The sequence below is a fragment of the Ambystoma mexicanum genome, chromosome 10 (assembly GCF_040938575.1).
Source record: "Ambystoma mexicanum isolate Mex_15411 chromosome 10, UKY_AmexF1_1, whole genome shotgun sequence".
In the NCBI taxonomy this organism is placed as follows: Eukaryota; Metazoa; Chordata; class Amphibia; order Caudata; family Ambystomatidae; genus Ambystoma; species Ambystoma mexicanum.
Genome location: NC_090932.1, coordinates 843,841,655 through 843,864,214, shown reverse-complemented (window position 1 = coordinate 843,864,214; position 22,560 = coordinate 843,841,655). Strand labels below are relative to the sequence as shown.

Below are 22,560 nucleotides of genomic sequence, written 5' to 3'. Positions count from 1 at the left end.
TGATGCTGTTAGGCGGGTTACTGCCTTAATTTTCACCATCTTAGACGGAGCATCCCACACGCATGTCCTCAAAGTGTGGCGGCCATCTTGGAATCCCTTAAGGGAGGATTTTAAGGCGAGTAATGGTTTTTTCGGGAGTTTATTATCCAAGCGCATTGTAGAATTATAGCTACTAGAAGTAGTTGTATTAACTCCCTGTGCCTTTATAGTTTCCATGGCACCCCCAGGGTTAGGATCAGGTAGCGTCTGCCTTTAATCCACAGGATTCATCACAGCGATGGCATACCCATGCCTTAGCGAATTTGGATTGACTAGCCGGTGTCAAATGAGTTTCTTGCAAAAATGCATTCTCAGTATGTCGAGTTAGGTCTAATGAGACCCTCCTTGCTTTTTATGGAAAATTGAGACCTTCAATGTTCCAAGTGGTGAAACGCACCCGTTTAACCATCGTCGCCATCAACAGGCTTTTGTCATCCCAGTGGTTCCCTTAGGTGTATTTGACCCCTCCCTCATACTACGGTTCATTTGTACAATAATGTGGGGCTACATGTCTGCTCCTCGCCTGCCACATGAGCTTCCTCAACACAAAGTAAAACCAGTGACTTCCCAACTTCCTACCCCAACTGGCCGTCTACTCCCCACCGCCACCAGCACACAAGGTGTTTTTTGAGTGTGGGGTAACAAAGTCAGTTAGAAAGGCAGCAAAACATTTCAGGACCATTTCTGCTACTTCTATTATATCAGCATATTGTGGCCTACTGAATCGACTATCACAAAAGTCCAGTAAGATGAGCATGAAGACGTTGATGCTCTGGTGCGGTCTCCAGCAGTTAATCACAAACTTTAAGATCTGTTTCAGGATTCTAGTTCCGATTTGGATGGATCCAAAAGTGAGTAGATTATTAATTGACCTCCGAGTTGCACAGTGTCCACTTTGACCACTGGTTTTGATAAAATGGGGAGGGAGGCAATGAGCTGGAAGTTGACCAGTTCTTTGCAGTCCAGAGTGGTTTTCTTTAGCATATGGGGATTAGGCGAGTATTACACTAGTTTAGGGACAATACCCAAGTTGAGGGCACTGTGCATCATGGCTGTCGCAGCTTGTGGCCTCTGGATGGGTTGACTTCTGTTCTTCCTTACTTCCATCCACATTCTGAAATGTGGATGAATCCACATTCTGCTCTTCATTACTTTCATCTACATCCAACCTCCTCCTCCTGGGTGACTTCAACATCCAATTGGACTCCCCAGGCTATGCGTCATGCTTTTCAATGACCTCTGCACCCCCTTTACCCCCTGGGCCAACCCACCCAGCTGGACACACTCTGGATGCCTTCATACACTCCAACCTCTGACCGCCCGCCCCCACTACTAGTCACCCCTCTCTCTTGGACTGACCATTCTCTCCTCTTCTCAATTGAGTTGCACCCCCCCGCGCAAGTCCCACCAACCTCATTCGCTAACATCCACCCGATGAAACGAGTGTCTGCGGCTGCCTTGGCTTCCATCTTCATCCCCCCACCTCTGACTCTACCTCTGACTCTGCCCTCACAACCTCCATCACCAATACTCTTAGACATTCTTGCCCCAGTCATGAGGATCCACCTGAAACCTGTCTCTAAGTGTAACACCTGGTACGACACTGAACTGGCGGCCTTGAAACGTAAATGCACGGCATCAGAACGGATTTGGCAAACCTCAGGCTCATCCTCTGACAAACTGGCCTTCCGCCTGTTCCCAAGGCAATACAGAGACTCCACCCGTGCCAAGAAAATAGCCCACATTCAGGGACAAGTTTCCGGTGCATCCCATAAGACGGCTGAACACACGGCAAGAAAAATTCTACCTTTCCTCTCCTTCACGCACAAAACACTCACTATCAACTATGCAAACAGCCTCTACCTCAGAATACCAGAAGACCTCCTAAAGAAACTGCAACGGATCCAAAATGCAGCAGCAAAACTACTCCTCAAACTATCCAGAAGAGACCACATCACTCCAGCCCTAAAAACACTACACTGGCTCCCAGTAAAACATTGCATCACCTTCAAAACAATGTGCATAACGCACAGGGCAATCAGCGGACAAGGAGCAGAATTCCTACAAAAGAAAATCACAGTCTACAAACCAACGAGGCCCCTCCGATCAAGCAACGAAATCCGCCTGGAACTCAAACCATACCTTAAGAAAAAACTTGGAGGCACCTCCTTCTACCACTTAGCCGCAAAAACCTGGAACAACATCCCAAAAGAAATAAAACACTGAAGATCACCTAAAATTCTGGAAATCACTAAAAACCTGGCTATACAACACCACAGACTAAACCTGGAAACCAAAACTGGAAAAAGGATGACAAAACCGAAAAGACAAGGACATCCGCGACCCGAGATAGTAACTCCCACGGCACCTGGACGGGTGACACCGAATAGACTAGGAACACAGGCGGCACGCACGGAGACTGACTCAACTACCCCAAACAACCCCACCAACACTTTAGCCCGCCCCTTAATTACCACCAGGTACCACAGTGGTGTGGTATTATCGAGATATTGGCAATCACCCCACTACCTGAGAGGTTGTCATTGGCAGGTGCACTGGGCACAGGATTATGAGGGGAGGCTAAGGGGAGCTATGAGAGAGCATGTTAGAGGTGGGGGCCAGAGGAGTAAGGAACCCGTATGCCAGTCGGACCCAGATCAGGACAGAACCGCATCTGGGGAGATTACGCAAGCCGAGCGCATCAATTCAGGATAGAAACGCAAACTAACCAACCCTACTAACAATTTCCCTTTCTGCATACCCCGCTCAAACTCCAAACCAAACACAACCAAAACGTACAGCACAACAAACCGCACAAACTTCACTACATCGCAACAACAAAACAAAAACACACATAGCCTTGCACAACGGTACACGACGACTACCGGCTGCAAACACCACAGGCCCAGCCAACGGACCCACCGGGCTGAGGCCGCCAACAGCATATCACTGCTCTCTTGCACTTTTCCTGCTTCCTCCCACTAACTCAACCCACCCTCCTCTTTTAGAGCCGCCAGAGCGCCAGGGGACCACTCCGGTGGTTATAGTGCGCGGTACAAATGTCCTTTAACATTAACATAACATAGGATCTTTCCCCTCCTCCCTTCAGCACGCCCTTGTGCACCCACTCCTGAAAAAACCTTCATCAGATCCCACTTGCCCTGCCAACTACTGCCCTATTTCCATCACCCCTTTCCTGGGGCAACGGCTGGAGAAGTTGGTTTTGCCCCAACCCAGCTCACACACTGAACTTGTTGGTGGTCTTCACGGCCATCAATCTGGATTCTGAGTATCCAGAGGCACGGAAACTGCTCTATGAACACCTGTGATGAACTGCTCACATCTCTGGACTCCAACTCCCTAGCTGTCATTATCCTTTTTGATCTCTCCTCTGCCTTTGACACAGTCAAACATTCTATCCTCATACACAGTCTCCACAATACCCTTGGTATCTTGGAATGGGCACTGGACTGGCTGACATCCTTCCTTACTGACCGCTGTTCCCAAGTCATCCAGGGCACGTTCTCCTCTCCTACTTGACTCTCCACCTGTGGTACCCCCCAGGGTTCTATCCTCTCGCCCTGGCTCTTTAACATCTACCTTGCTCTGCTTGCCTGCCTCATCGCCTCCTTCTCTTCAAACTTCCAGTGTTACGCAGATGACACTCAGCTCTTTTTCAAACACCCTACGACTCTCTTACACCCTCCATCATACCAGACTGCCTATCTGCCATACAGTCCTGGTGCGTCGCCAGTGATCTCTACTTCAACGCTTGTAAAACTGAGATACTTCCCATCGGGACCCCTGCTCCCTCCTTCTTCCCTTCACTCTGCCCTTTCTCTTTGGGCTCTCCCCCTGTGCCCTCTTCTGAAGCCAGAAACCTTGGAGTCCTCTTCGTCTCCTCCCTCTCCTTACACCCTCACACTCAGGACATTGCCAAGAAGTCCCACTTTCAACTCTACCTTCTCAAAGGAATTTCTCCTTTTCTCACTTTCCCCCAGAGGCTCAATGTGACCCAGGCCCTGGTTCTCTCTAGGTTTGACTATCGCAATAGACTCCTCCTGAATCTACCATCTTCCACTCTGTGACCCCTCCAGCTAATACAGAATAGGGCAGCGAGACATATCCTTGGCCTTAAGCTCAGGGACCGCATCTCTCCTGCAATAAAAAGTCTTCACTGGCTCCCGGTTACTGCACAGATTAAATTCGAATCCCTCTGCATCATCCACAAGGCGTTCTGGGCCCCGGGACCAAACTATCTTCAACTTTATCTTAATAAATGATCCCCTTCTAGACCGCTACGGTCCTCTGGCTCTGTCTCTGCATAAAGCGCTTTACTAAACAGAGGGCAGGTGGTTGTTCTCATTGCTCAGCTGGCTCCCTCCTATGGAACCGCCTCCACCTCCCTCTGCGCCTTGAGCAGGATCTTCTTAAGTTCCAGAAGCTCCTTAAGACTCTCCTCTTTACCTCCTCCTTCCCTTCTTTCCCTTGCTAATACCACAGTTGCTGCGATTGGTGTCCTGGACCCTTATGCATCCTCAGGGCCCTGACTTCCCTCACCCAAACGGCCCAGCTCCTGTCTATCTGTACTTGCACTTACACCCTCTGCCCTGGTGGCTCGCACTTATACCCCTCACGACTCCTGGCCGTGTAGCACTCAAAATTCCTAGCACTTCATCCGTGGCTCACCCATGAGCTCGGGCCCCTCAGCACTGACCCCCTGCCTTCTTCCTGCTGCACTTGCACGTTCTGAATATTCACAAGGCATGGTAGGTTCAAGCTGTTTTCCTCTTCCCCCTCCCCCATGGCTCTTGTTTATTGTGTTTTTATGTATTTTAATGTATTTCCCCACTCCTGCTCCCTCACTAGCCCTCTGGGCGCTTTTTAAACAGTATTTTTTTGTTATTGTATAAGCGCCTAAAAAGCAAACAGTAAATAAATAAATAAATACATTAGTAAGGACTGCAGGGAGGTTCTCATGGCTCTTTGGCTAGCCAGAGGGCATAGAACACTTGTCAAGCATGGTAACGAAGGCGCAGTGCGAATCCTGTCTGAAGTTTGACTATATTCAATGATGCTTGCAATTTAAATACCTAACCATGTTATTAAAACACCAGTGCTCCATTTTTCATAGTATCTAATCACTCGCCATTTTCCATGTAAACAGGCACAAACAGGCATATAGCGTTCTACCAAGGATCACCGATAGTATTTAAGCTCGCAACTGCTAACTTTATGCCTAGTAAATGAAAGCTTTGATTTCCTGCCTTGCTCGTAGGCTTTGATACATCATGTGCACCCGTTGCAATACTGTTTAGTCATTGAAATCGCCGTTATTTTATTTTTGGTTAAAGTGGCATTTTCAGAAATAATGTAATCAACTGCTAACTGGATGTGTTCACTTATAGACTTTCAAGCGGATTTCGATGGAAGTCGGGGCAGGTTGGTAGCCTGAACTACACGGGTCAAGGTTTATACCAAAATAAAGAAAATGCTGTGAAGGTAAGAACCAAAGAGACATAGTGAAAATATTGCACTTAATTCACATTTCACACTTGCAGGTTCCTTTATTTTAAGTACTGGTGAAAATGATCTATGTTTTTAACATCTCTGCTTTTATTTCTCCAATCCCTTAACTAATACAGTAACCACCGGCTTCTTATGTAGTATGGCAAAAGATGTGGCTGACATTAATTAGTTGCCTCTTTTCTGAAGGGTGGGATGAAAGCTTCTTACTCTTTTCCTGGAAGCAAAATGTTTCTGTCTCGTACTGTACTTCAACATCACAATAAGAAACTGTCACTAAGGTTTGTATTAAGATAAGTTGACTCCAAAATGATGGCCCCTATTTGGTATAGGCACAACACAAGGGTCGGACTGGGCCATACAATTGTCTCTGGCACCAATGAAAAAGTGGCCCACAGTTGCATATTAATTCCGTTTGTGACATTGTTTGACTAGTACCGAAGGGGGTGTTTTTTGATAAAATGTGATGCAAATTGTGCATTTTAAAGATTTTTTTATTTCAGCAACACTGGTCAAAACTAATACCTTCATAGAGAAGTAACTCATCAAACTGGCCCACATTGGCTAAACGAGTGGCCCACTTTGACAAAAACTGGCCCACACTAGCATTTTGAGTTTCTGGTTCGGCCATAGGCCTATTGTTTGACTTAAGTGTACTGCAAATCACCTAGCATTTCAACGGGTAATCCAGATGGACTTGTGCAATGTACAAACGGCAAGCGTAGTGATCCAGTATGTTGATTTGTTGATATTAAGTGAGACAGAAGAAGAGTGTAGAGCAGACTCCGTACACTAGCAGAAAAAGGATGCAAGGTGGACAAAGCACAGTAGCAGTATTGCCAGCAAGAGGTTGTGCATCTGGGACAAATAATTTCCATAGATGGGCGCACGATAACACCAGAGAGAGTACAGGATGTTCACTCTACAGCCCGCCCACATACAGTGAAGAAAATGCAAAAGTTCCTGGGATTATGCACATTGGAAATGAATGAGAGTTTCACAGAGCTAAAAGATGCACTGGCACACGAGCCAGTGCTGGCTAACCCAAATTACAAAGTAAAATTCTATTTGTTCTCACACTCAGACGGCTCACTGATGATGGCTGTCCTCACACAAAAGAAGGCACAGGGGCATCCTCCACTGGCCTATTACAGTGGTATCCTGGACCCAGTGATGCAGGGACAAGTGCTTGCAGCTGCAGCGTTTGCAATAGAGAAGGCGGCGACTATCACCATGCGGTGCCCCGTAGTACTATATGTAGAGCACTCGCTATTCGCCATCCTCAAGAAATCAAAAAGCACTTTGACAACACAAAGGGCATCCGGGTATGAGGTAATACTAACAAACCCAGCCATAGAGGTGGTAAGGTGCTGAGTGGTCAACCCAGCTACCTATCTAGCAGAACCAGTATAGGAAGGGGACTACCTACACGATTGTGCAGTGTACATGGACAGGATGGAAGGGAACCTACAGGTAAAGGAAGATGAAATAGCAGGGGCTGACATAGCCTACATTGACGGGTCATTGAGTATTGACCCAGAGACAGGAAGGAGACATACTGGTGCGGCGGTGGTGTGCTCCATAAATGGGGGAATATGGAATAGCATCCCAACAGCGACTACCCTCACACTATTCAGCACAAGCAGCAGAGACTCAGGTCCGTACTTGATTTTCTGTGGAAGCAGCTGAACCCCACAATTCCCCCCGAGGCCTTCAGTCCCAGACTCTCTATTGGTACTCATATGGACTGATCACCCAGGGAGGGAAAGGTGAAGTGGACAAAGTAACAAAATGCACAGACTTGAGCTCTTCAAGTTCCCTGCTCCCCTGTAGATGGGAAAAGCACAACATAAGCCTTCTGGTCATCTCTACATCTTCTTCATTATTCCTTGCCTTTCCCCTGTATGCCTTCATAAATGTGCTTCCTCCGCAAGTGCCTTGAGGAACTAAATTGATTGATTGTGAAGTACTTTTCTTGAACCTTGTTGTATCCTTTTTCCCTTCAGCAGTATCAAGTAAAAGTATTAAAGATTTTTCTTTTGGTTACTCAATTACTGTGACATTTGATTTATCTTCTTGTTCAGCTTTTTACAGCAATTCCAATGTCCTTTATGTTAAACACATATTCTCTGAATTGAAGATCTCTGCTTGTAATCCTCTACTTAGAGGAAACTGCCTCTTAATAGCATTTGAACCACAAATGGTCTTCATTTAAATATTGACACTATTGGAAGTTATTCCTAACCTAAGGCTTATTGAATTTCCTACCTACTATTAACTGGCATGCTGCAATTGATTTCACCACACGTGCACAACAACTTCCCTGGTTCCCAAAAGTGCTCCATGACTCGTGCATACCCCTCCTTCTCCATCCTCCACTAGACAATGACGCTCGCCACAACCAACGCCTCTGTCGCGCGTTCACTCAACCAACAGCTGCCAATCCTTAGAACTAGCGTTTCCTAGGATACAAAATGCCTCTTCTGTGGCGGGCGTGCGCTCACCATGTAAAACAAAATGGGGGATGCACGTTCTGCCTGACGAGTACTCAGAACTTCCATTTCAAGGTCAGGCAGCAACAGGCTTCTTGAACACGCATTTACTTCACTCTGTTCACCAATTAAATACATATACTAATGGCGCGTTCACTCCGCAGCACAGTTTCTTTTATTCTCTACTTAATGTATACCCTACCTCACTTGAGGAACACAAACAGTATTTACGTGCTTCTTCTTTTACTTCTATCTAAACACTAATTAAGAAAATGAAACTATGCTCATCTGTTCTTTTAAAACTAAATGTTCGTCTTTTATAACATTTTAGCAATTTTGTTTCTTCCATGCAGTACTTTATCCAGTCTTTTCTTTTTAGCAACTACGACAGACTTCTTATTACTCACTTAACTATATTAAGTACATAAAAAAAACTTCTGCACTCTTACCAGTTTTGTTCTGAAGACTTATTCTCCTGCAGACTCCTGATGCTCACTGCTCCTCCAGAATTGCTGCTCGAAACGAATTCTGACCTTCCTGTGTGAATTTTCAGTCAGCCTTTTCCAAAAGATGTTTCTCCTCCTAGCTCTGTGATGAAAGGCAGTTTAAAATGCCTATGGGGGTCAGAGTTACTTTCCCCAAGTTCCACACCCTTCATCTTGGCTTGGGCTGTCATTCAATGTCTGCATAAAAGGTTAAAGATCAATACACAGCTTCTACTAAGATTCTACTCCCCTTTCCAAACTCCCTTCTGAATAAGAAAAACACAACTGAATGCCCTTTTGTATACTTTACCCATCAGAATAGAAAATGAGTCAAATGCCCTAGGTCCCTGACACAGAGCTAGTGGCAATGATAAGACCACTAAACATGATGGAAGGACAGACGGCTTAAAGAATTTCTGATTCTGCCTACGCCACATCAACAATACATTCAGGGTTAGCACAAATGGGAAAGGAGGGGGTTTGAAGAAGTGACGGGCCCCCCATGCAACATGCAGAACTGATCAAACAGTTGATTGAGGCCCTAAAAGTACCAGTAGAAGTGGCAAAAATAAAATGCATCGCACACACAGGTAAAGGAGACAAAATATAATTATGAAACGAAATGGAGTGGCACAAGAAGCAGCGTATTTACCTGAAGGAAGTATCAAAAGGTACCTCGGGGCAGAGGGAAGAGCATCACTAACGGCAGCAGTGGCGAAGGTGGGTGGGTAGGAAGAGAGAGAGGAGAGTTTCAACACCATGCCTACTGTCCAAATCGTAGAGCTGCAAGGAGAGGCACCAAAAGAGGAAAATGATGTACGGGTGCGGTGGGGGGCTCACTTTCACCCACTGACCTAATTTAGTGACAGAACAGCACAGGGAAGCCTGTGATGCCCAAAACAATGCGAAGTGTAGCACTAGAACTGCTATACTTCCCCACCCATGCGTCAAAAGAAAGTATAGCGGCATAACTGAATGATGGGTGGTACGTGCCAAACTTGCATGAAAGAGTGGCTGAGTTTATGGGAAACTGTATAATTTGCCAACAATTTTTGTCTGACCATACTTTGAAAACAGTAAAGGGAACAATACCTTGTCCGGAAGTGCCCTTCCGGCACTTGCATATCAACTATGTTGACCTGCAAGAAAGATGTGACTTCTATAGCTACCTAATTGTGCTTGTTTGTTCATTATCACGTTGGCTTGAGGTGCGACCCTGTGCAAAAAATGACACGAGACCTGTAGCAAAGTTTTTGGTGAGGGAGGTGTTTCCAAGATGGGTGGTGTGTGTGAGAAGATATGGTCGGGTAATGGCCAGCACTTTGCCAGCGACCTTTTTGGGGAGATAATCAACTCCTCACATGTGGTATGTCGATTAACAATCGTTGCCAAGACATCTTTTATTTTATCCCTTAACGCTCTATAAAACAAAGATGCTCTCTTTTCTTCTGGCCAACCCCTCTCAGTAACCGTATAGTTTTATTCAGCTGGATTGAGTTTTCAAGAGACGAAAGCCATCGGATGTAATAGGCCAGTGGCAGAACATTTTTGTGACAGAATGGCTCCTACAGCATATGAGGAAGCATCAGATTCTATTATAAAAGGCAGATCTGGATTTGTATGCTGTAATACTGAGGCAGAAGCAAAAGCTTCCTTGAGCTTCTCAAATGCCTGTTGAGCTTGCTCTGACCAGAAGAATGGAACCTTGGGACTGGTCAGGTGTGTGAAAGGTTTAGCAATAGAAGAAAAAGTGACTATAAAACATCTGTAAAAATGTTGCAATCCTAAGAATGACTGCAGTGCCTTCACTGTAGTCAGAACAGGCCATTCCAAAACGGCTTGACTTTCAGTCAGACAGGTATACACAAGATGAGGACAGAACAAAGCCCATAAAGTCTACTTTTGATACATGAAAAAGGCATTTGTCTGCCTTGGCATACAAATAATTGGCGTGCAACCTGTGTAGAGCTGCCTGGACATGCTCAACATGTTGTTCCATGCAATCAGAGAAAATCAAAATGTTGTCCATATAAACTATGACAAAGAGATGCACCATATCCTGAAAAATGTCCTTGACAAAATGCTGGAAAGTTGCTGGAGCATTGCAGAGACTGAATGGCATTACCAGGTATTTATACAGACCATGCCTGGTTTTAAATGCTCTCTTTCCTTCTTTTCCAGGCCGGATACACACTAAATTGTAAGCTCCCCTTTAGTCCAGTTTCGTAAAGATCACTGTAGTCTTTTTCTGCTCCAGCAAAACCAAAATCAATGGTAGAGAGTATTGCTTTTTTACAATTATACCATCAACGGCCCAATAATCAATGCAGGGCGACAGATCCCCTTCCTTCTTTGGCAGAAAAAATAAGGGTGATGCTGCAGGGTACTTGGAAGGATGTATAAAGCAGTTCTGTAATGCCTTGTCAATATACTCCTTCAACACTTGTGGGTTAATGAATATATCCACCCACAGGGGATCTGAGCCCCTGGTATGAGATCTATCGGACAATCATACATCCGATGAGGTGGTAACTGGCCGGCCTCCTTTTTATCAAAGTCGTCCACCTAATCACGATAAATCTCTAGGATGTCAGTTAATTGTCCTTGGGATACAGCCCCAATGGTCTGCATGCCAGCCAAAAGGGCTTGCCAAGGAGAGAGTACAGCAGTATTCCCTTCTCAATTCCATTCACAATTATCAGAGGAAAAGTGATATCCATGTAAATGCTACTAGCCCCAGAATCCACAATACTAAAAAAAGACAAGCTGTGTTCACCCGACCACTGCAACATGGCTTCCAAGTAGGTGTACAGGTTTTTAGCACAGGCAGCAGAGCCCTGTGTAGAAAACAACCCATTCCTGTGGCCCCATCTAGCAACAGGTTTTTGTGTTTCCCGGCCTCCGAGCAGGTCGTTTTGGACAGGCCTGGATATAATGACCAGCCTGCCCAAAGTAGATACATAAATTAGCCTGCCTCCTAGGACGACTCACAAGGCCAAAAATGAGGATGCCGCTTCTCCCCCTGCCTCTCGGAAAGCCGGGCATCGACTTGTAGGACCCAATCCAGCAGTTCAGGAAAAGCAGCTGGAAAGACAGGGACCACCGCCATTGCATCTTTTAATTTGTGAGAAAGTCCCCTACAATAAACGACAGACTTCTTGTTCTCAGACCAGGTCAGGTCGTATCAACTGCAAGCTGATTGAACCGCTGATACGCAAATACGCCTTGTTTTCCATGTTTTAAGTTCAACGACTCCAGATCTGTCGCTTGCACCTTATACCGGGTATCAAAAAACCGAATCATAGCGCCAAGAAGGGCATCAAAATCGTATACGACCGGATCATTGTTGTCCAACAACGAATTGGGCCAAGCAGCAGATGTACCTCCCAAATGGGAGGTCAAAAGAAGATTTTGTGGTTGCATCAGGAAAAGCCATGGCCCAACACAAGAAGTACAATAGCCATGAGAGTAAACAGCTAGCCCTGCCTCTGCTGTGCAGGTCTAATGGTCTCTCTTAAAAAGCAGCACACAAATTAATAGTAATAGTGCACTGGGCAATGTACACTTTTTTCTTCTAAAACGTATTAATTTATTACACAGTTTCTCATAAATGCCACATATAGAAACAAAAAACAATTAAACATGAATACACTTAAAAAAATGTGAGTTAGTCAAAGTGTGATTCTATCATCGGTAAGACAAATTTAGATACTTCATACAAAATGAGTCTAGAAGGGTATGCTACTAAACAGAAGCTATTCAGTGTTCCTGTGCTCCAGATTTTAAACATCACCAATAAACATGTGTTGTGTACAGGAGTTTCTTCCAACGCCTTCCCCTGTGGGGTATACAAGGAATAGTTCTGTTGCCCACTGTAGGATGTGATCTATAGTGTTGTCGACACGTGTGTCGGCACTTTTCCTACGGGGATTCGCACATCCAAGCAATCGCCTGTATTAAGTAAATGGGGGCCTTCATCAGGACGAAAACGTTTGATTCTCCAACCCTTTTCACTTGTGGATATTTGTAACAACATAAAAACCACAAATCAAAACGTACATGGGACGTTGCTACAAAGAGAGGTGTGTTAATTTATGTAAACCTCCACAACAAGAGACCACTGACCTGAAGCAATTATATCACATGGGGAAACGGTTCTGGTAGTTAATCCAGAATCATACAATTACTACGCCGGGTTTACTGCGCTGGCCGAAAATGCCGACTTTATTTTTTTTAACCCCATTTCTCAGAATATATGTGTGGGGGATGGGGTAAAGTAAATAATGTTGGGAGAGTATGAGGGGTTGTGGGGGGGTCTCCCCCCGCATATATAGTCTGAGAAAAGGAGGTCGAAAAAAAGAAAAAGTCGTCATTTTCGGCTGGCGCAGTAAACTGTGTTCTTGCTTCCACTTATCACCTATAGCCAGACAAACACACCTTTTCTTTTTTGTTGTTAGCTCTAAGCTTGAGCCACTTTCCTTTTGCCAAAGGTTGTTAATGTACATCGGTTATGATGGACATCCTTTTGCCTTCTGACAATCCTACCTTACTCCTGTGGCGAAAGAGGTATCATTTACCCATATACGCTAATCCATGCTCTGCACCGATTCACTGGTTGTGACAACCAAATTTACCACATTTAAAGCCAACCAATGTAGTTAGACTGGACCATCATCGAGTAAGGTTCCACAACTCTGTTCACATATACCCAGCGCCTGCATAAACACCTGCCCGCCTAACATTGTAGCTGTACGCGTTAATGGGGGGCTAAGTTAGCACATGCCCAAGCTTCTGGAGTCTCTACCATCCTTGTTGTGCTGTTTGATGTATATCTGTGTAAAAGCTGCAGAACCCACCCTAGTGCAAAGTTATGGGCCCTGCTCCATTTATATATTAAATATACAATGCATCCTGTATTATGTCGGATTACTGCTCCCATTGTATGCACATTGTCGGATACTTCAGTGCATGTAGCATGCTGCCGTTTCTCAGCAAAACGTGCTCAACACCCAACATTCTATTCACGGATAAAAACATTAAGGGAATATCCACGCAACGGTACTTCAAAGATGCTCTGCACCAAATTTTATTACCCGCTGACACAGTCTCATGCTGCGCTCCGGTATCGGTCAATCTATAACATGAGGGTAGTCATGACGACCGCGCATAGTCCTTTCTTTCTCACGCTGACTAACCAATGCATAGAGGAAACATTGGTAAAAGTGGCGGCCATCTTATGCTTTCTACATCATATGGCTGACTTACACTGCATACTGGGGATTACATTGCTTTTTGGATTAGGGCTGATTTTCCCCCCTGATCACCTAGTAAGCCAACCAGTCTTGGTCACAAATCGTATTAATATTAATCTATACATTATTTAATTAAATGTGATGTGTACTTAGTTACGTGTTAGGTTCTCATTAACCAATTTTATTGAAAAAAGAAGAAAAACTGTGGGTGGGGGGGTATTAATGTCGTCTATTCATAATTACAATATGTAGTTTAATTATGGATTTTTTTTTTAAATGTACACTTTTTTTCATGGTTGCTTGATTTTTCAGAACACATGCTTTACAGTTTTTGTTTTCTTTGAGATCACAAAATGTGTTCTTTAGGTCAAACATATACGCCATTGAGTAACATATTCTTACTTTTCTATTGACAATTTCAGTACATCATTCAATCATACATGCACTTCCTTTGAATCATACATGTTTCTTAGGGTTGCATTTCAGAATGCTTAAACACTATATACCTCGCGTTGTCATTCCTAGGGCAACCATACTCATATGTTTTTAATCTTCATTGTTCAGTCAAACTTAGTATGTATACAAGAAGGCTTTTTGTCTGCCATTGTTGTTATTGGGTTGCCGCCCCCTTTGATGTAGGGGCAGGTGGTGTCTAGTTCACTAAAAGAATTGCTCATCGGATCGTTACACAGTATATGTCAATCCTAAACGGTGCATGTACGAAGATACATGCACCTAAGTCTTCATCAGTAATAGGGTGGTTCAACATGCTTGTAGTTTATGCTTCTTTTTGCACACCCTTTATTTAATTAATGCAGAAACAGGCTCCATTTGATGCATGTCTTCAGGCTTTTTTCAACTGTGTTAAGACGTTGAATCCAGTGTTGTTCTAGTCTTCGTAGGTGGATATCCAGATCACCACCATGTGACAGAGCCGGTATTGTTTGTATTGTTTGAACTACAAACCACACAAATTCATCAAACTTGTTTTGCCTGGAAGTGTTCCACCATTGGTTTCTCAGGGACACTGTCCTTTAGACATGATCTGTGTTCACAGATTCTTTGGTGAACCTCTCTTTTTGTTTTGCTCATAAACAGCAAATTACATGGGCATCTGATAGCATAAATTACCCATTTGGTTTTACAATTATACAATTCTTTGTATCACCATACCAGACCATAAAGGTGCACTGTTTTCATATTGCGAGTAAGTGAGCACACAGATCAATTTCCACACTTGTTCTGGCTGACAAGAAGTGCAACTTGCACTATTGATGAAGGTATGATATAGTTTTGGGTCCCCTAGAAACTTTTTGGGAGGAGCCAAGGGGAATGGGGCAGGCATGACCATGGGTACCACTCCTGAGGAAGGACCAGCGTTGGGAGGCTCCAGAGGTGCTGCTGCAGCATCATCAAATTCCTGGTCTGTGGGCAAAGGATGTGCAACGCTTGTATGGCGTCTGTCCTATGGTGGAGGGTAGCATGGGCAGCATTCATGTCAGTCCGCAAACCAGCAATGGCCAGCAGCAAGGCCGCCACAGGGACTACTATACCCTTACATTTAGGCTTCTCAATCTGTCAAAGATCTCTGTCTGGAATGTGATCTTTAGCAGTAGTGAAGACCCATCTGCAGGGAATTTTCCCCTTAAAACCACCACAAGCAAAAATATAAACAGTTGGTTATCGAGGGATTAAGCAAAAAGGACAGGTACCCCAGGAAGCCTGTGGAAGCTGTTGTAGGAAAGAAAATAACAACCAGCAGATGAACAATTGACCAGGATTAATACCCCAGATTTAGCCTCCCCCGGTTCTCTCTCTTACCTAAATCAAGGGCAGGTATGCTGTAAACCTAAGGTGCACCTACCCTGCAGGAAGTCCATAGACCAGGCAACTGATCATAGCACAACAGTGATGAAAATAGTCATTGACTCTGATGTATCCTGCTGTTATGGCTTTGCCAAGCCTGGCCAGCTGTTTCCCAATGGCTCAAAAGAGTTATGTGGGCGTCAGTCATGAATGAACACTGGTCTGCTCTGCAGCCTATGAACTCTCGACCAATAGACATATGGTCCCCATATCACCGTTATCATGTGTCTACCCAAATGTGTTCTGACAGCTCAGAAGATTCATCTGTCGAAATATGAGGCTAAATGTTGATACTGTAAACAACTCCACCCACTGTTCCTCCCGCCGGTGTGTTGTGATGTTGTGTACCCCCACTTGCGTACAATACTGACTGTATTATTATGGTAATAAGATACAACTCACTGTATTGGTTGCTGATCATACTACTCTTGTTGTAATGTCAAACACGCTTCTTTAAATAATGGTTTAAAAAAAGAATCAACATTAACTACCCCGGGCGGCACGAGGGCGCAACTACCTAGAAGTCCTGCTAAGGGATATCTAGTCCAGAGCCAGAAAAAACCCAAAACACCAAATCCAAAGGAAAATCTAAATGCAGATCCAGGCAGCAGCAATCCAGAGTCCAATTTCATCAAGCCAAATGAATAAATCCTAAAACGACAAATGCAGATCCAAGCAGAAGCAATCCAGAGTCCAGTTCCAAAGGGCAAAATTCAGTACGCCAAAAGCCAAGGGAAGACCGGAAGAAAATCCAAAAAGCAAGCAGCAGGGTCATTCCAATCCAGGAAAACGAAGAAAAGCAGCAGAAAGGCACTCCTCTGTCGAAACGGTGAGAACCAGTGAGTCACAGATCTCCCAATGCTTTATGGATGGGAAACACGGACTTCCGGGAACTCGACGTCTCCACAGAACGTGATGAGGTCATCACGCCTCACTCGACTAACAGTGCCGGTCAATGAGCCTATGGGAACGGTGCGTAGTGACGCGCAGCTCCCTCTGATGCCATCTTGATGGCAACCTCCAGGCTCCTGTCATGAGAGCCGTAGACTAGCTAGAGCGATTCCCAACAGGTATACAACTAGTCAGAACAGACTGGTTAGAATCTGAAGAGGGTCTTCACGGGAGGGGCCGGATACTCAACGTCCCATTGGCCATGACCAAAAGCACCCGTAAAGCACCCATCCATAAAGAGGAGAATAAGCTACAAAACACACCTGTTATTTCCGCTCAGTAAGATAGGAAAGGTGTAACCAAGGATACCCAGCCTGACGGGGAATCTATGAAAGATACCAATGCTGCAGAACTGGAGTTACAAGTCAGCAACCTACTCCTTCCTGCAGAACATCATATCCCTTATTTCTATCAGGCATCTTTGTTTACATAACCTTCCCAACACCTACAGGGTGCCCCAAGACTGACTTCTGTCACCCTGGCTATTCAATATCTATGTGAACCATGTTACCAGTCTCATCACCCCGACAACAGCTCCTTTTGACATTTTCTCTGCCTGCCTCTCCCCCATCCAGGCCTGGATGTTTGATCAAATAATAGCTACCTAAGTCCTTCTGAATCCGAAATCCCCTTTCTGGGCATAGAAATGGTTGCTTGCCTCCATTTTGTCTGGTCTATGGATATGATATGATAGTTTTTATATATAGCTCCTATACACAATGTGTTTCAAAACCCTTCAAGCAAGGGAGGAGGGAACAAGGGAAAATACAATGACATTCTTACTGGCCCTGAACAGTAAGGATGTGAAATTAACTATCGTACTCGGCCTCACGACATTTCAGATAGAGCAAGAGCTAAGGCATAGATAAGGAAGGGAGGGGGAGAGTGGGAAGAAAATGGAAACATACAAAATGTGAGGGTTGCAGAAAGGGAGGGGAGGAACAAACAAGTGACTATCATACTACGCCTGACAACATTTCAGATAGTCCTGGAGGGGTGGGCGGTATGACCCCCCCCATCTTCTTGAAAGACTACCTTCCTTCAACATGTACAGGACTTCACCAAAAAATCCCACTGTTAGATAAAAACATCTGAAACTCGTAATACTATATGTAAACATGCCCCAAAAACCTGGAATCGCTAGGCCCATGGTCCTGGGCTTCCTCCATGGTCTTAGGGTGCCTTGGTTACTGGAATAGCCTCTTCTTGGGTGTCCTCAAAATGAAGATCCACCTCATTCAACTCATCCTGAACAAGGCAAGTAGGGTAATCTTTGGCTTTAAACCTAGGGACCAGGTAAGTCAGCACTGCAATCGCCTCACTGGCTCCCCATCAAGCCGTGCATCATCTTAAAGCCATTATGTATGTCCAACGTGGTGTCAGAAAAGTATGGACTGAAATACCTCTACCAGAATATCAGGCGGTATCATCTAGCTTGGAACCGCAAATAGCCCAGCGGAATTAAAATGACCCCAAAATGTGCCAACCAGGGAAGACTCCCTTTCCCGCCACCTCACTATAAGGTGATTCCAGACTGACCTTGATCTCTACCAAGCATCCTGTCAGACACACTGTTCTGCGATTGCCTCTTTCCAGGCTCCCTCATCACCAGGCCACCACCTGTCACCATACAGCACAGCTCTTACTACCTTCTTGCACTTACAGACCCTGTGAGTCCTGTAGAATGGCACTAAATTATGAATTTCTTTGAACCCCAGCCACCACCTGTTGGGGGTTACTGGCGCCCTCCCAGCGCTGTCCGCAAGCCCTGGAACCCCCAAGGACTCAGTCTTACACGTCCTTTTGGTTCGGGCTTCCCGGTCGCTCTGCGCGGCTGGGAAATGCCCCATTTATTTATGCTGCACGCGGCGGCGTGCAATGTCACGCCGCCGCGTGCGCGCCCCGTCATCGGGCAGAGCCACACTCTTCCTTTTTCGGGAGGACAAACAACAAACATTGAAAAACTATACACTGCAAATCAAAACACTATATGTCTATAACATTTCACATGTCCCGTTCTGAAAACCCCTTTATTAACATCCACCCGGGTCCCCTTACTTAACCGTTCCCATTGTCAGGGTGATCAGACACCTGTCCCAGAACGTATTCGCTGAGGTGAGCAGGTTTCCCTCGCCCAGTCCTCTGGGAGTACCTCCTACTCGCCTCCGGCACGGGTGATCGGTCCACAGGCATTCCCCCGACCGGGGACTTGGGCAGACATGGTGATTCTCCTTCGTCCTCAGGGACGACCTCCAAGTCCGGATCAGGGGGTGGATCAGTCCTGGGATCCCGCAACTTCTTAAAGAAACTCACGTTGCGTGTTACCTCCGACCGGCCATCCGATGTAGTCACCATGGATCCCTTGACTGCAACAACGTCCAACGGCTCCGGCTCGTACAATAGGGAGAGCTTCCCATGGGGATGTCTATTTCGAATGAGGACCTCATCACCCGGTTCCAGCCGCTGTGGGCGAAGCCCCCTCCGAAGGTTCTCTTGTTCAATCTTTATTCGCCGGTCAGCCTCGACCTGTTGATTGTCAATCACCCCCGGTTCTTTCTCTCCCACCTCAGGTAACAGCCCCCGAGGACACTGTTTGAACAACGCCTCTGCCGGGGCCACTCCAGTGGATGCATTCGCTGTGGTACGGTACACCCTCAAGAACTGATAGAGGGCTCTTTGGAGGGACTGTCCTTGGCCCTGGGTGATCCGAAATGTCTTATTTAAGGTTCTCATCATCCGTTCTGCTTCACCATTTGCCCTTGGCCAGAGAGGAGAGATCTTCCTGTGCACCACCCCATAGCTCTCCATCAGTTCGGCGAACCGTTCACTCTGGAACGGCGCCCCGTTGTCTGAGCACACTGTATGTGTGAAACCATGGGCCGCAAACACCTTTTCCACGGCCACCACGACATGCTCAAATGCCACTGACTCTACGAACTCCACCTCGGGGTACCTCAAGTATTCATCAACCAGCACAAGGAAGTAGGTGCCCATCGTGGTGGAGCCAAAGTCTGCATGAACGACTTCCCAGGGGTGCATCCCTCGAGGCATCGCCTCTGACAGGTTCACGCTGAAGGGGTGACGCCACCTGACACCAAACACAGGCTCCCACGAAATCGTCCACCTTCCGCTCCAATTCCGGGAACCACACTTTCAGCCTTAAGCGTGCTTTGGTCTTGGCAGCGCCCTGGTGACCACGGTGTGCAAGGGCAATCACATCCCCCACCTTTGACTGGGGCACCACAATTTGATCTCCCCGGAGTAGAAGGCCAGATGTTGAGAACGACAGCTCCTCCCGGACCTTCCATAACTGCTCCAGTCCAGTTCTGGCCTCCTGGGTGCCCCCCGGTACGGCCTCCAGCACCGACTTCCAGGATCCCTGCTGCATGGATTGCCTTAGTATCCTGAAACACTCGTCATCTGCTGCAGCTGTCTCAAGTTCCTTTAAGGGCACGCCACCTCCACCACCACCCGACATGCTCTTCGGCCTCGTCCGCACAGGTGTCATAGTCCTCTGCCCCAGGCGCCCCCGGGTGTCTAGAGAGATAGTCTGCCGCATTGTTCGCCCCCGGCCGATACACCAGGGTGACTCCATATTCCAAGAGGACGAGCATCCATCTCTCAATTCGTGCTGGCAGCTTGGAGGATGACCCCGCCAGGATGGGAATCAACGGTTTGTGGTCCGTCACCACCGTCACCGGGCGTCCAAGAACGTAGAGCCGGAAGTGCCTGCAGCCCCAGACTACGGCCAGCGCCTCGCGCTCAATCTGCAAGTATCATTGCTGCGCCTCCGATAGCGCCTTGCTGGCGTAGGCCACCGGGCGGACACCCCCATCATGGTCAATCTGTGTCAGCACGGCGCCCAAGCCAAACGGACTGGCGTCAACAATGATCTCCGATGGTAACACAGGATCAAAGAAGGCCATGGTGTCCTCTGCTGCCAGGGCGCCCCTGATGTTGTCAAAGGCCGCTTGTTCAAGCGGGCCCCAGTTCCAGATGGTGTCTTTTCTTTTCAGCGCCCTGAGCAGTGGCAAGATTCTGGATGAATCGTCCACAGTAAGTAACTATGCCCAGGAAACTCTGCACATCCGACACGGATTCTGGAGGCTGCGCCTTTCTGATGTCCTGGACCTTCTTAGGATCACGTGACACCCCTCCCCCTCCTTAAACACGAAGCCAAAGAATTCTATTGATGGTCGCAGAAATTCACACTTCTCCTTGTGGCGGGTGAGGCCCAGGGACTGCAGTCTCTCAAACGTCTTTGCCAGGCGTCTCAGGTGGTCTACCTCCGTTCTGGCAAACACCAGGATGTCATCGCTGATATTCAGGACGCCCTCCAGGTCTGCTAGGGCGCCCCTGATGATGTTTTGAAACACCTCTGCCACCGAGGACACCCCGAAACTCAGTCTCTTGTAACGGTATAGACCTCGGTGGGTGGTAAAGGTAGTAATATACCTCGACTCAGAGTGGAGGACGACTTGGTGATAACCCGCTCGGAGGTCCAACTTCGAGAAGAAGCAAGCGCCTTGTACCTCGGCAATGATGTCCTCTATTGTCGGGGTGAGGTGTCTTTCTGTTTTGATTGCTTTGTTCGGCAACCTCATGTCCACACAGATCCGGACGGCATCAGGTTGTTTGGGTTTTCGTGCCACCACGATTGGGGATACCCAGTGAGTCGGACCCTCCACCTTCTCTATGATGTTGAGATTGACCAAGTGGTCCAGCTCCTTGTCGACATGTTCACAAAGGTGAAACGGTACCCTGCGATGTTTCAGGGCGATGGGCTGCACGGATTCGTCAATGTGCAACCTCACTGGATCGCCAGCCATCTGTCCAATCCCTTTGAATAGTGCGGCATATTTCTCCAGCAAGTCATTGATGTCTTCTAGATAGACGGAGTACGCAAAGCTGACAATGCCAAGGGCCTCTGCCGCTGCACAGCTCAGCAAGGTATTGTTGCTCACTGGTGTCACATAGAACCGTGCAGTTATTTGGGATCCATCATGCTCCACCTTCGCCACGAAGACGCCGTCTAATGGGATAGGGTCTATGCCACCAAACGCGAAGATGCGGGCCTTGGGTGCGACCAATTTGGGAGGCTGGTTCATGGTGTCATAGTGTCCACGGGCCATCACATTGACAGACGCCCCCGTGTCTACCAGGACCGGGACTGGAGAATGGTTTACCTCCACCACACATCTTGGCTGTCTCCTGTTCTTTCCTTTCAGGACCTCCACACTTGAGACAAAGAAAATGTTCTCTTCCTCATCTTCGTCAGCCCCCTCTGCCTGGACATCCTCTTCGCCCTGGTCCACTTGAGCGACGTTGGGCGGTCGACCCTGGCGAATGAAAATGGGCCGGGCGGGGCCTCGCGGCACCAGCACAGGCATCGCCGCCTTGCACACTCTTGAGAAATGGTCTTGCCCACACCGTCCAGTCTTTCCGGCCGCAGGGCATTCCGTTGGGTGGGGCAGGTCGTAGCCACACTTCTGGCAATGCTCACCTGCCCTCCGAGCTCTGTCTCGGGGCCACCACCAGGTCTTCTGGTGCCCCTGCCACCGTGCCACATCGCACAAACCTCATCGGTTTTGATGGAGCGCGACCCAGCCTCCATTCTCACTGCCCTCGCCTCGGACACCTCATGGCACCTCCCCAGTTCAAGGATGCGTGGGAGTATGATAGGGGGCTCCCATAGACCTTGTTGCCTGAACTTTCCTGAAGAACACGCCTGTATGAGCATGGTCCTGATCATATCTTCAGCATCACCCCACGCACAAGCCAATGACAGGCGCCTCAGGTGTCCATAGAAAGTGTCCAGAGTCTCGTCCTCTTTCTATTTGGCGGATAGCATCACGAAGCACTCATAGTCCGTGTTAGCTAGAGGTAGAAAATGAGCTTGAAGGGCGGCCTTCGCCTGACCGTAGGACCCATCCCCCAGCGGAAGTGATT

General features: G+C 47.0%; 1 protein-coding gene across 1 annotated transcript in view; it reads left to right on the top strand.

Moving 5' to 3' along the window:
• ZBBX (zinc finger B-box domain containing) overlaps positions 1 to 22,560 on the top strand; it is a 1,294,113-nt gene that overhangs the window by 121,954 nt on the left and 1,149,599 nt on the right. Inside the window, exon 4 of the mRNA XM_069618490.1 lies at positions 5,448 to 5,541. Within this exon, the coding sequence (XP_069474591.1) occupies positions 5,448 to 5,541 (94 nt within the window). The remainder of the gene's footprint in view (positions 1 to 5,447; positions 5,542 to 22,560) is intronic.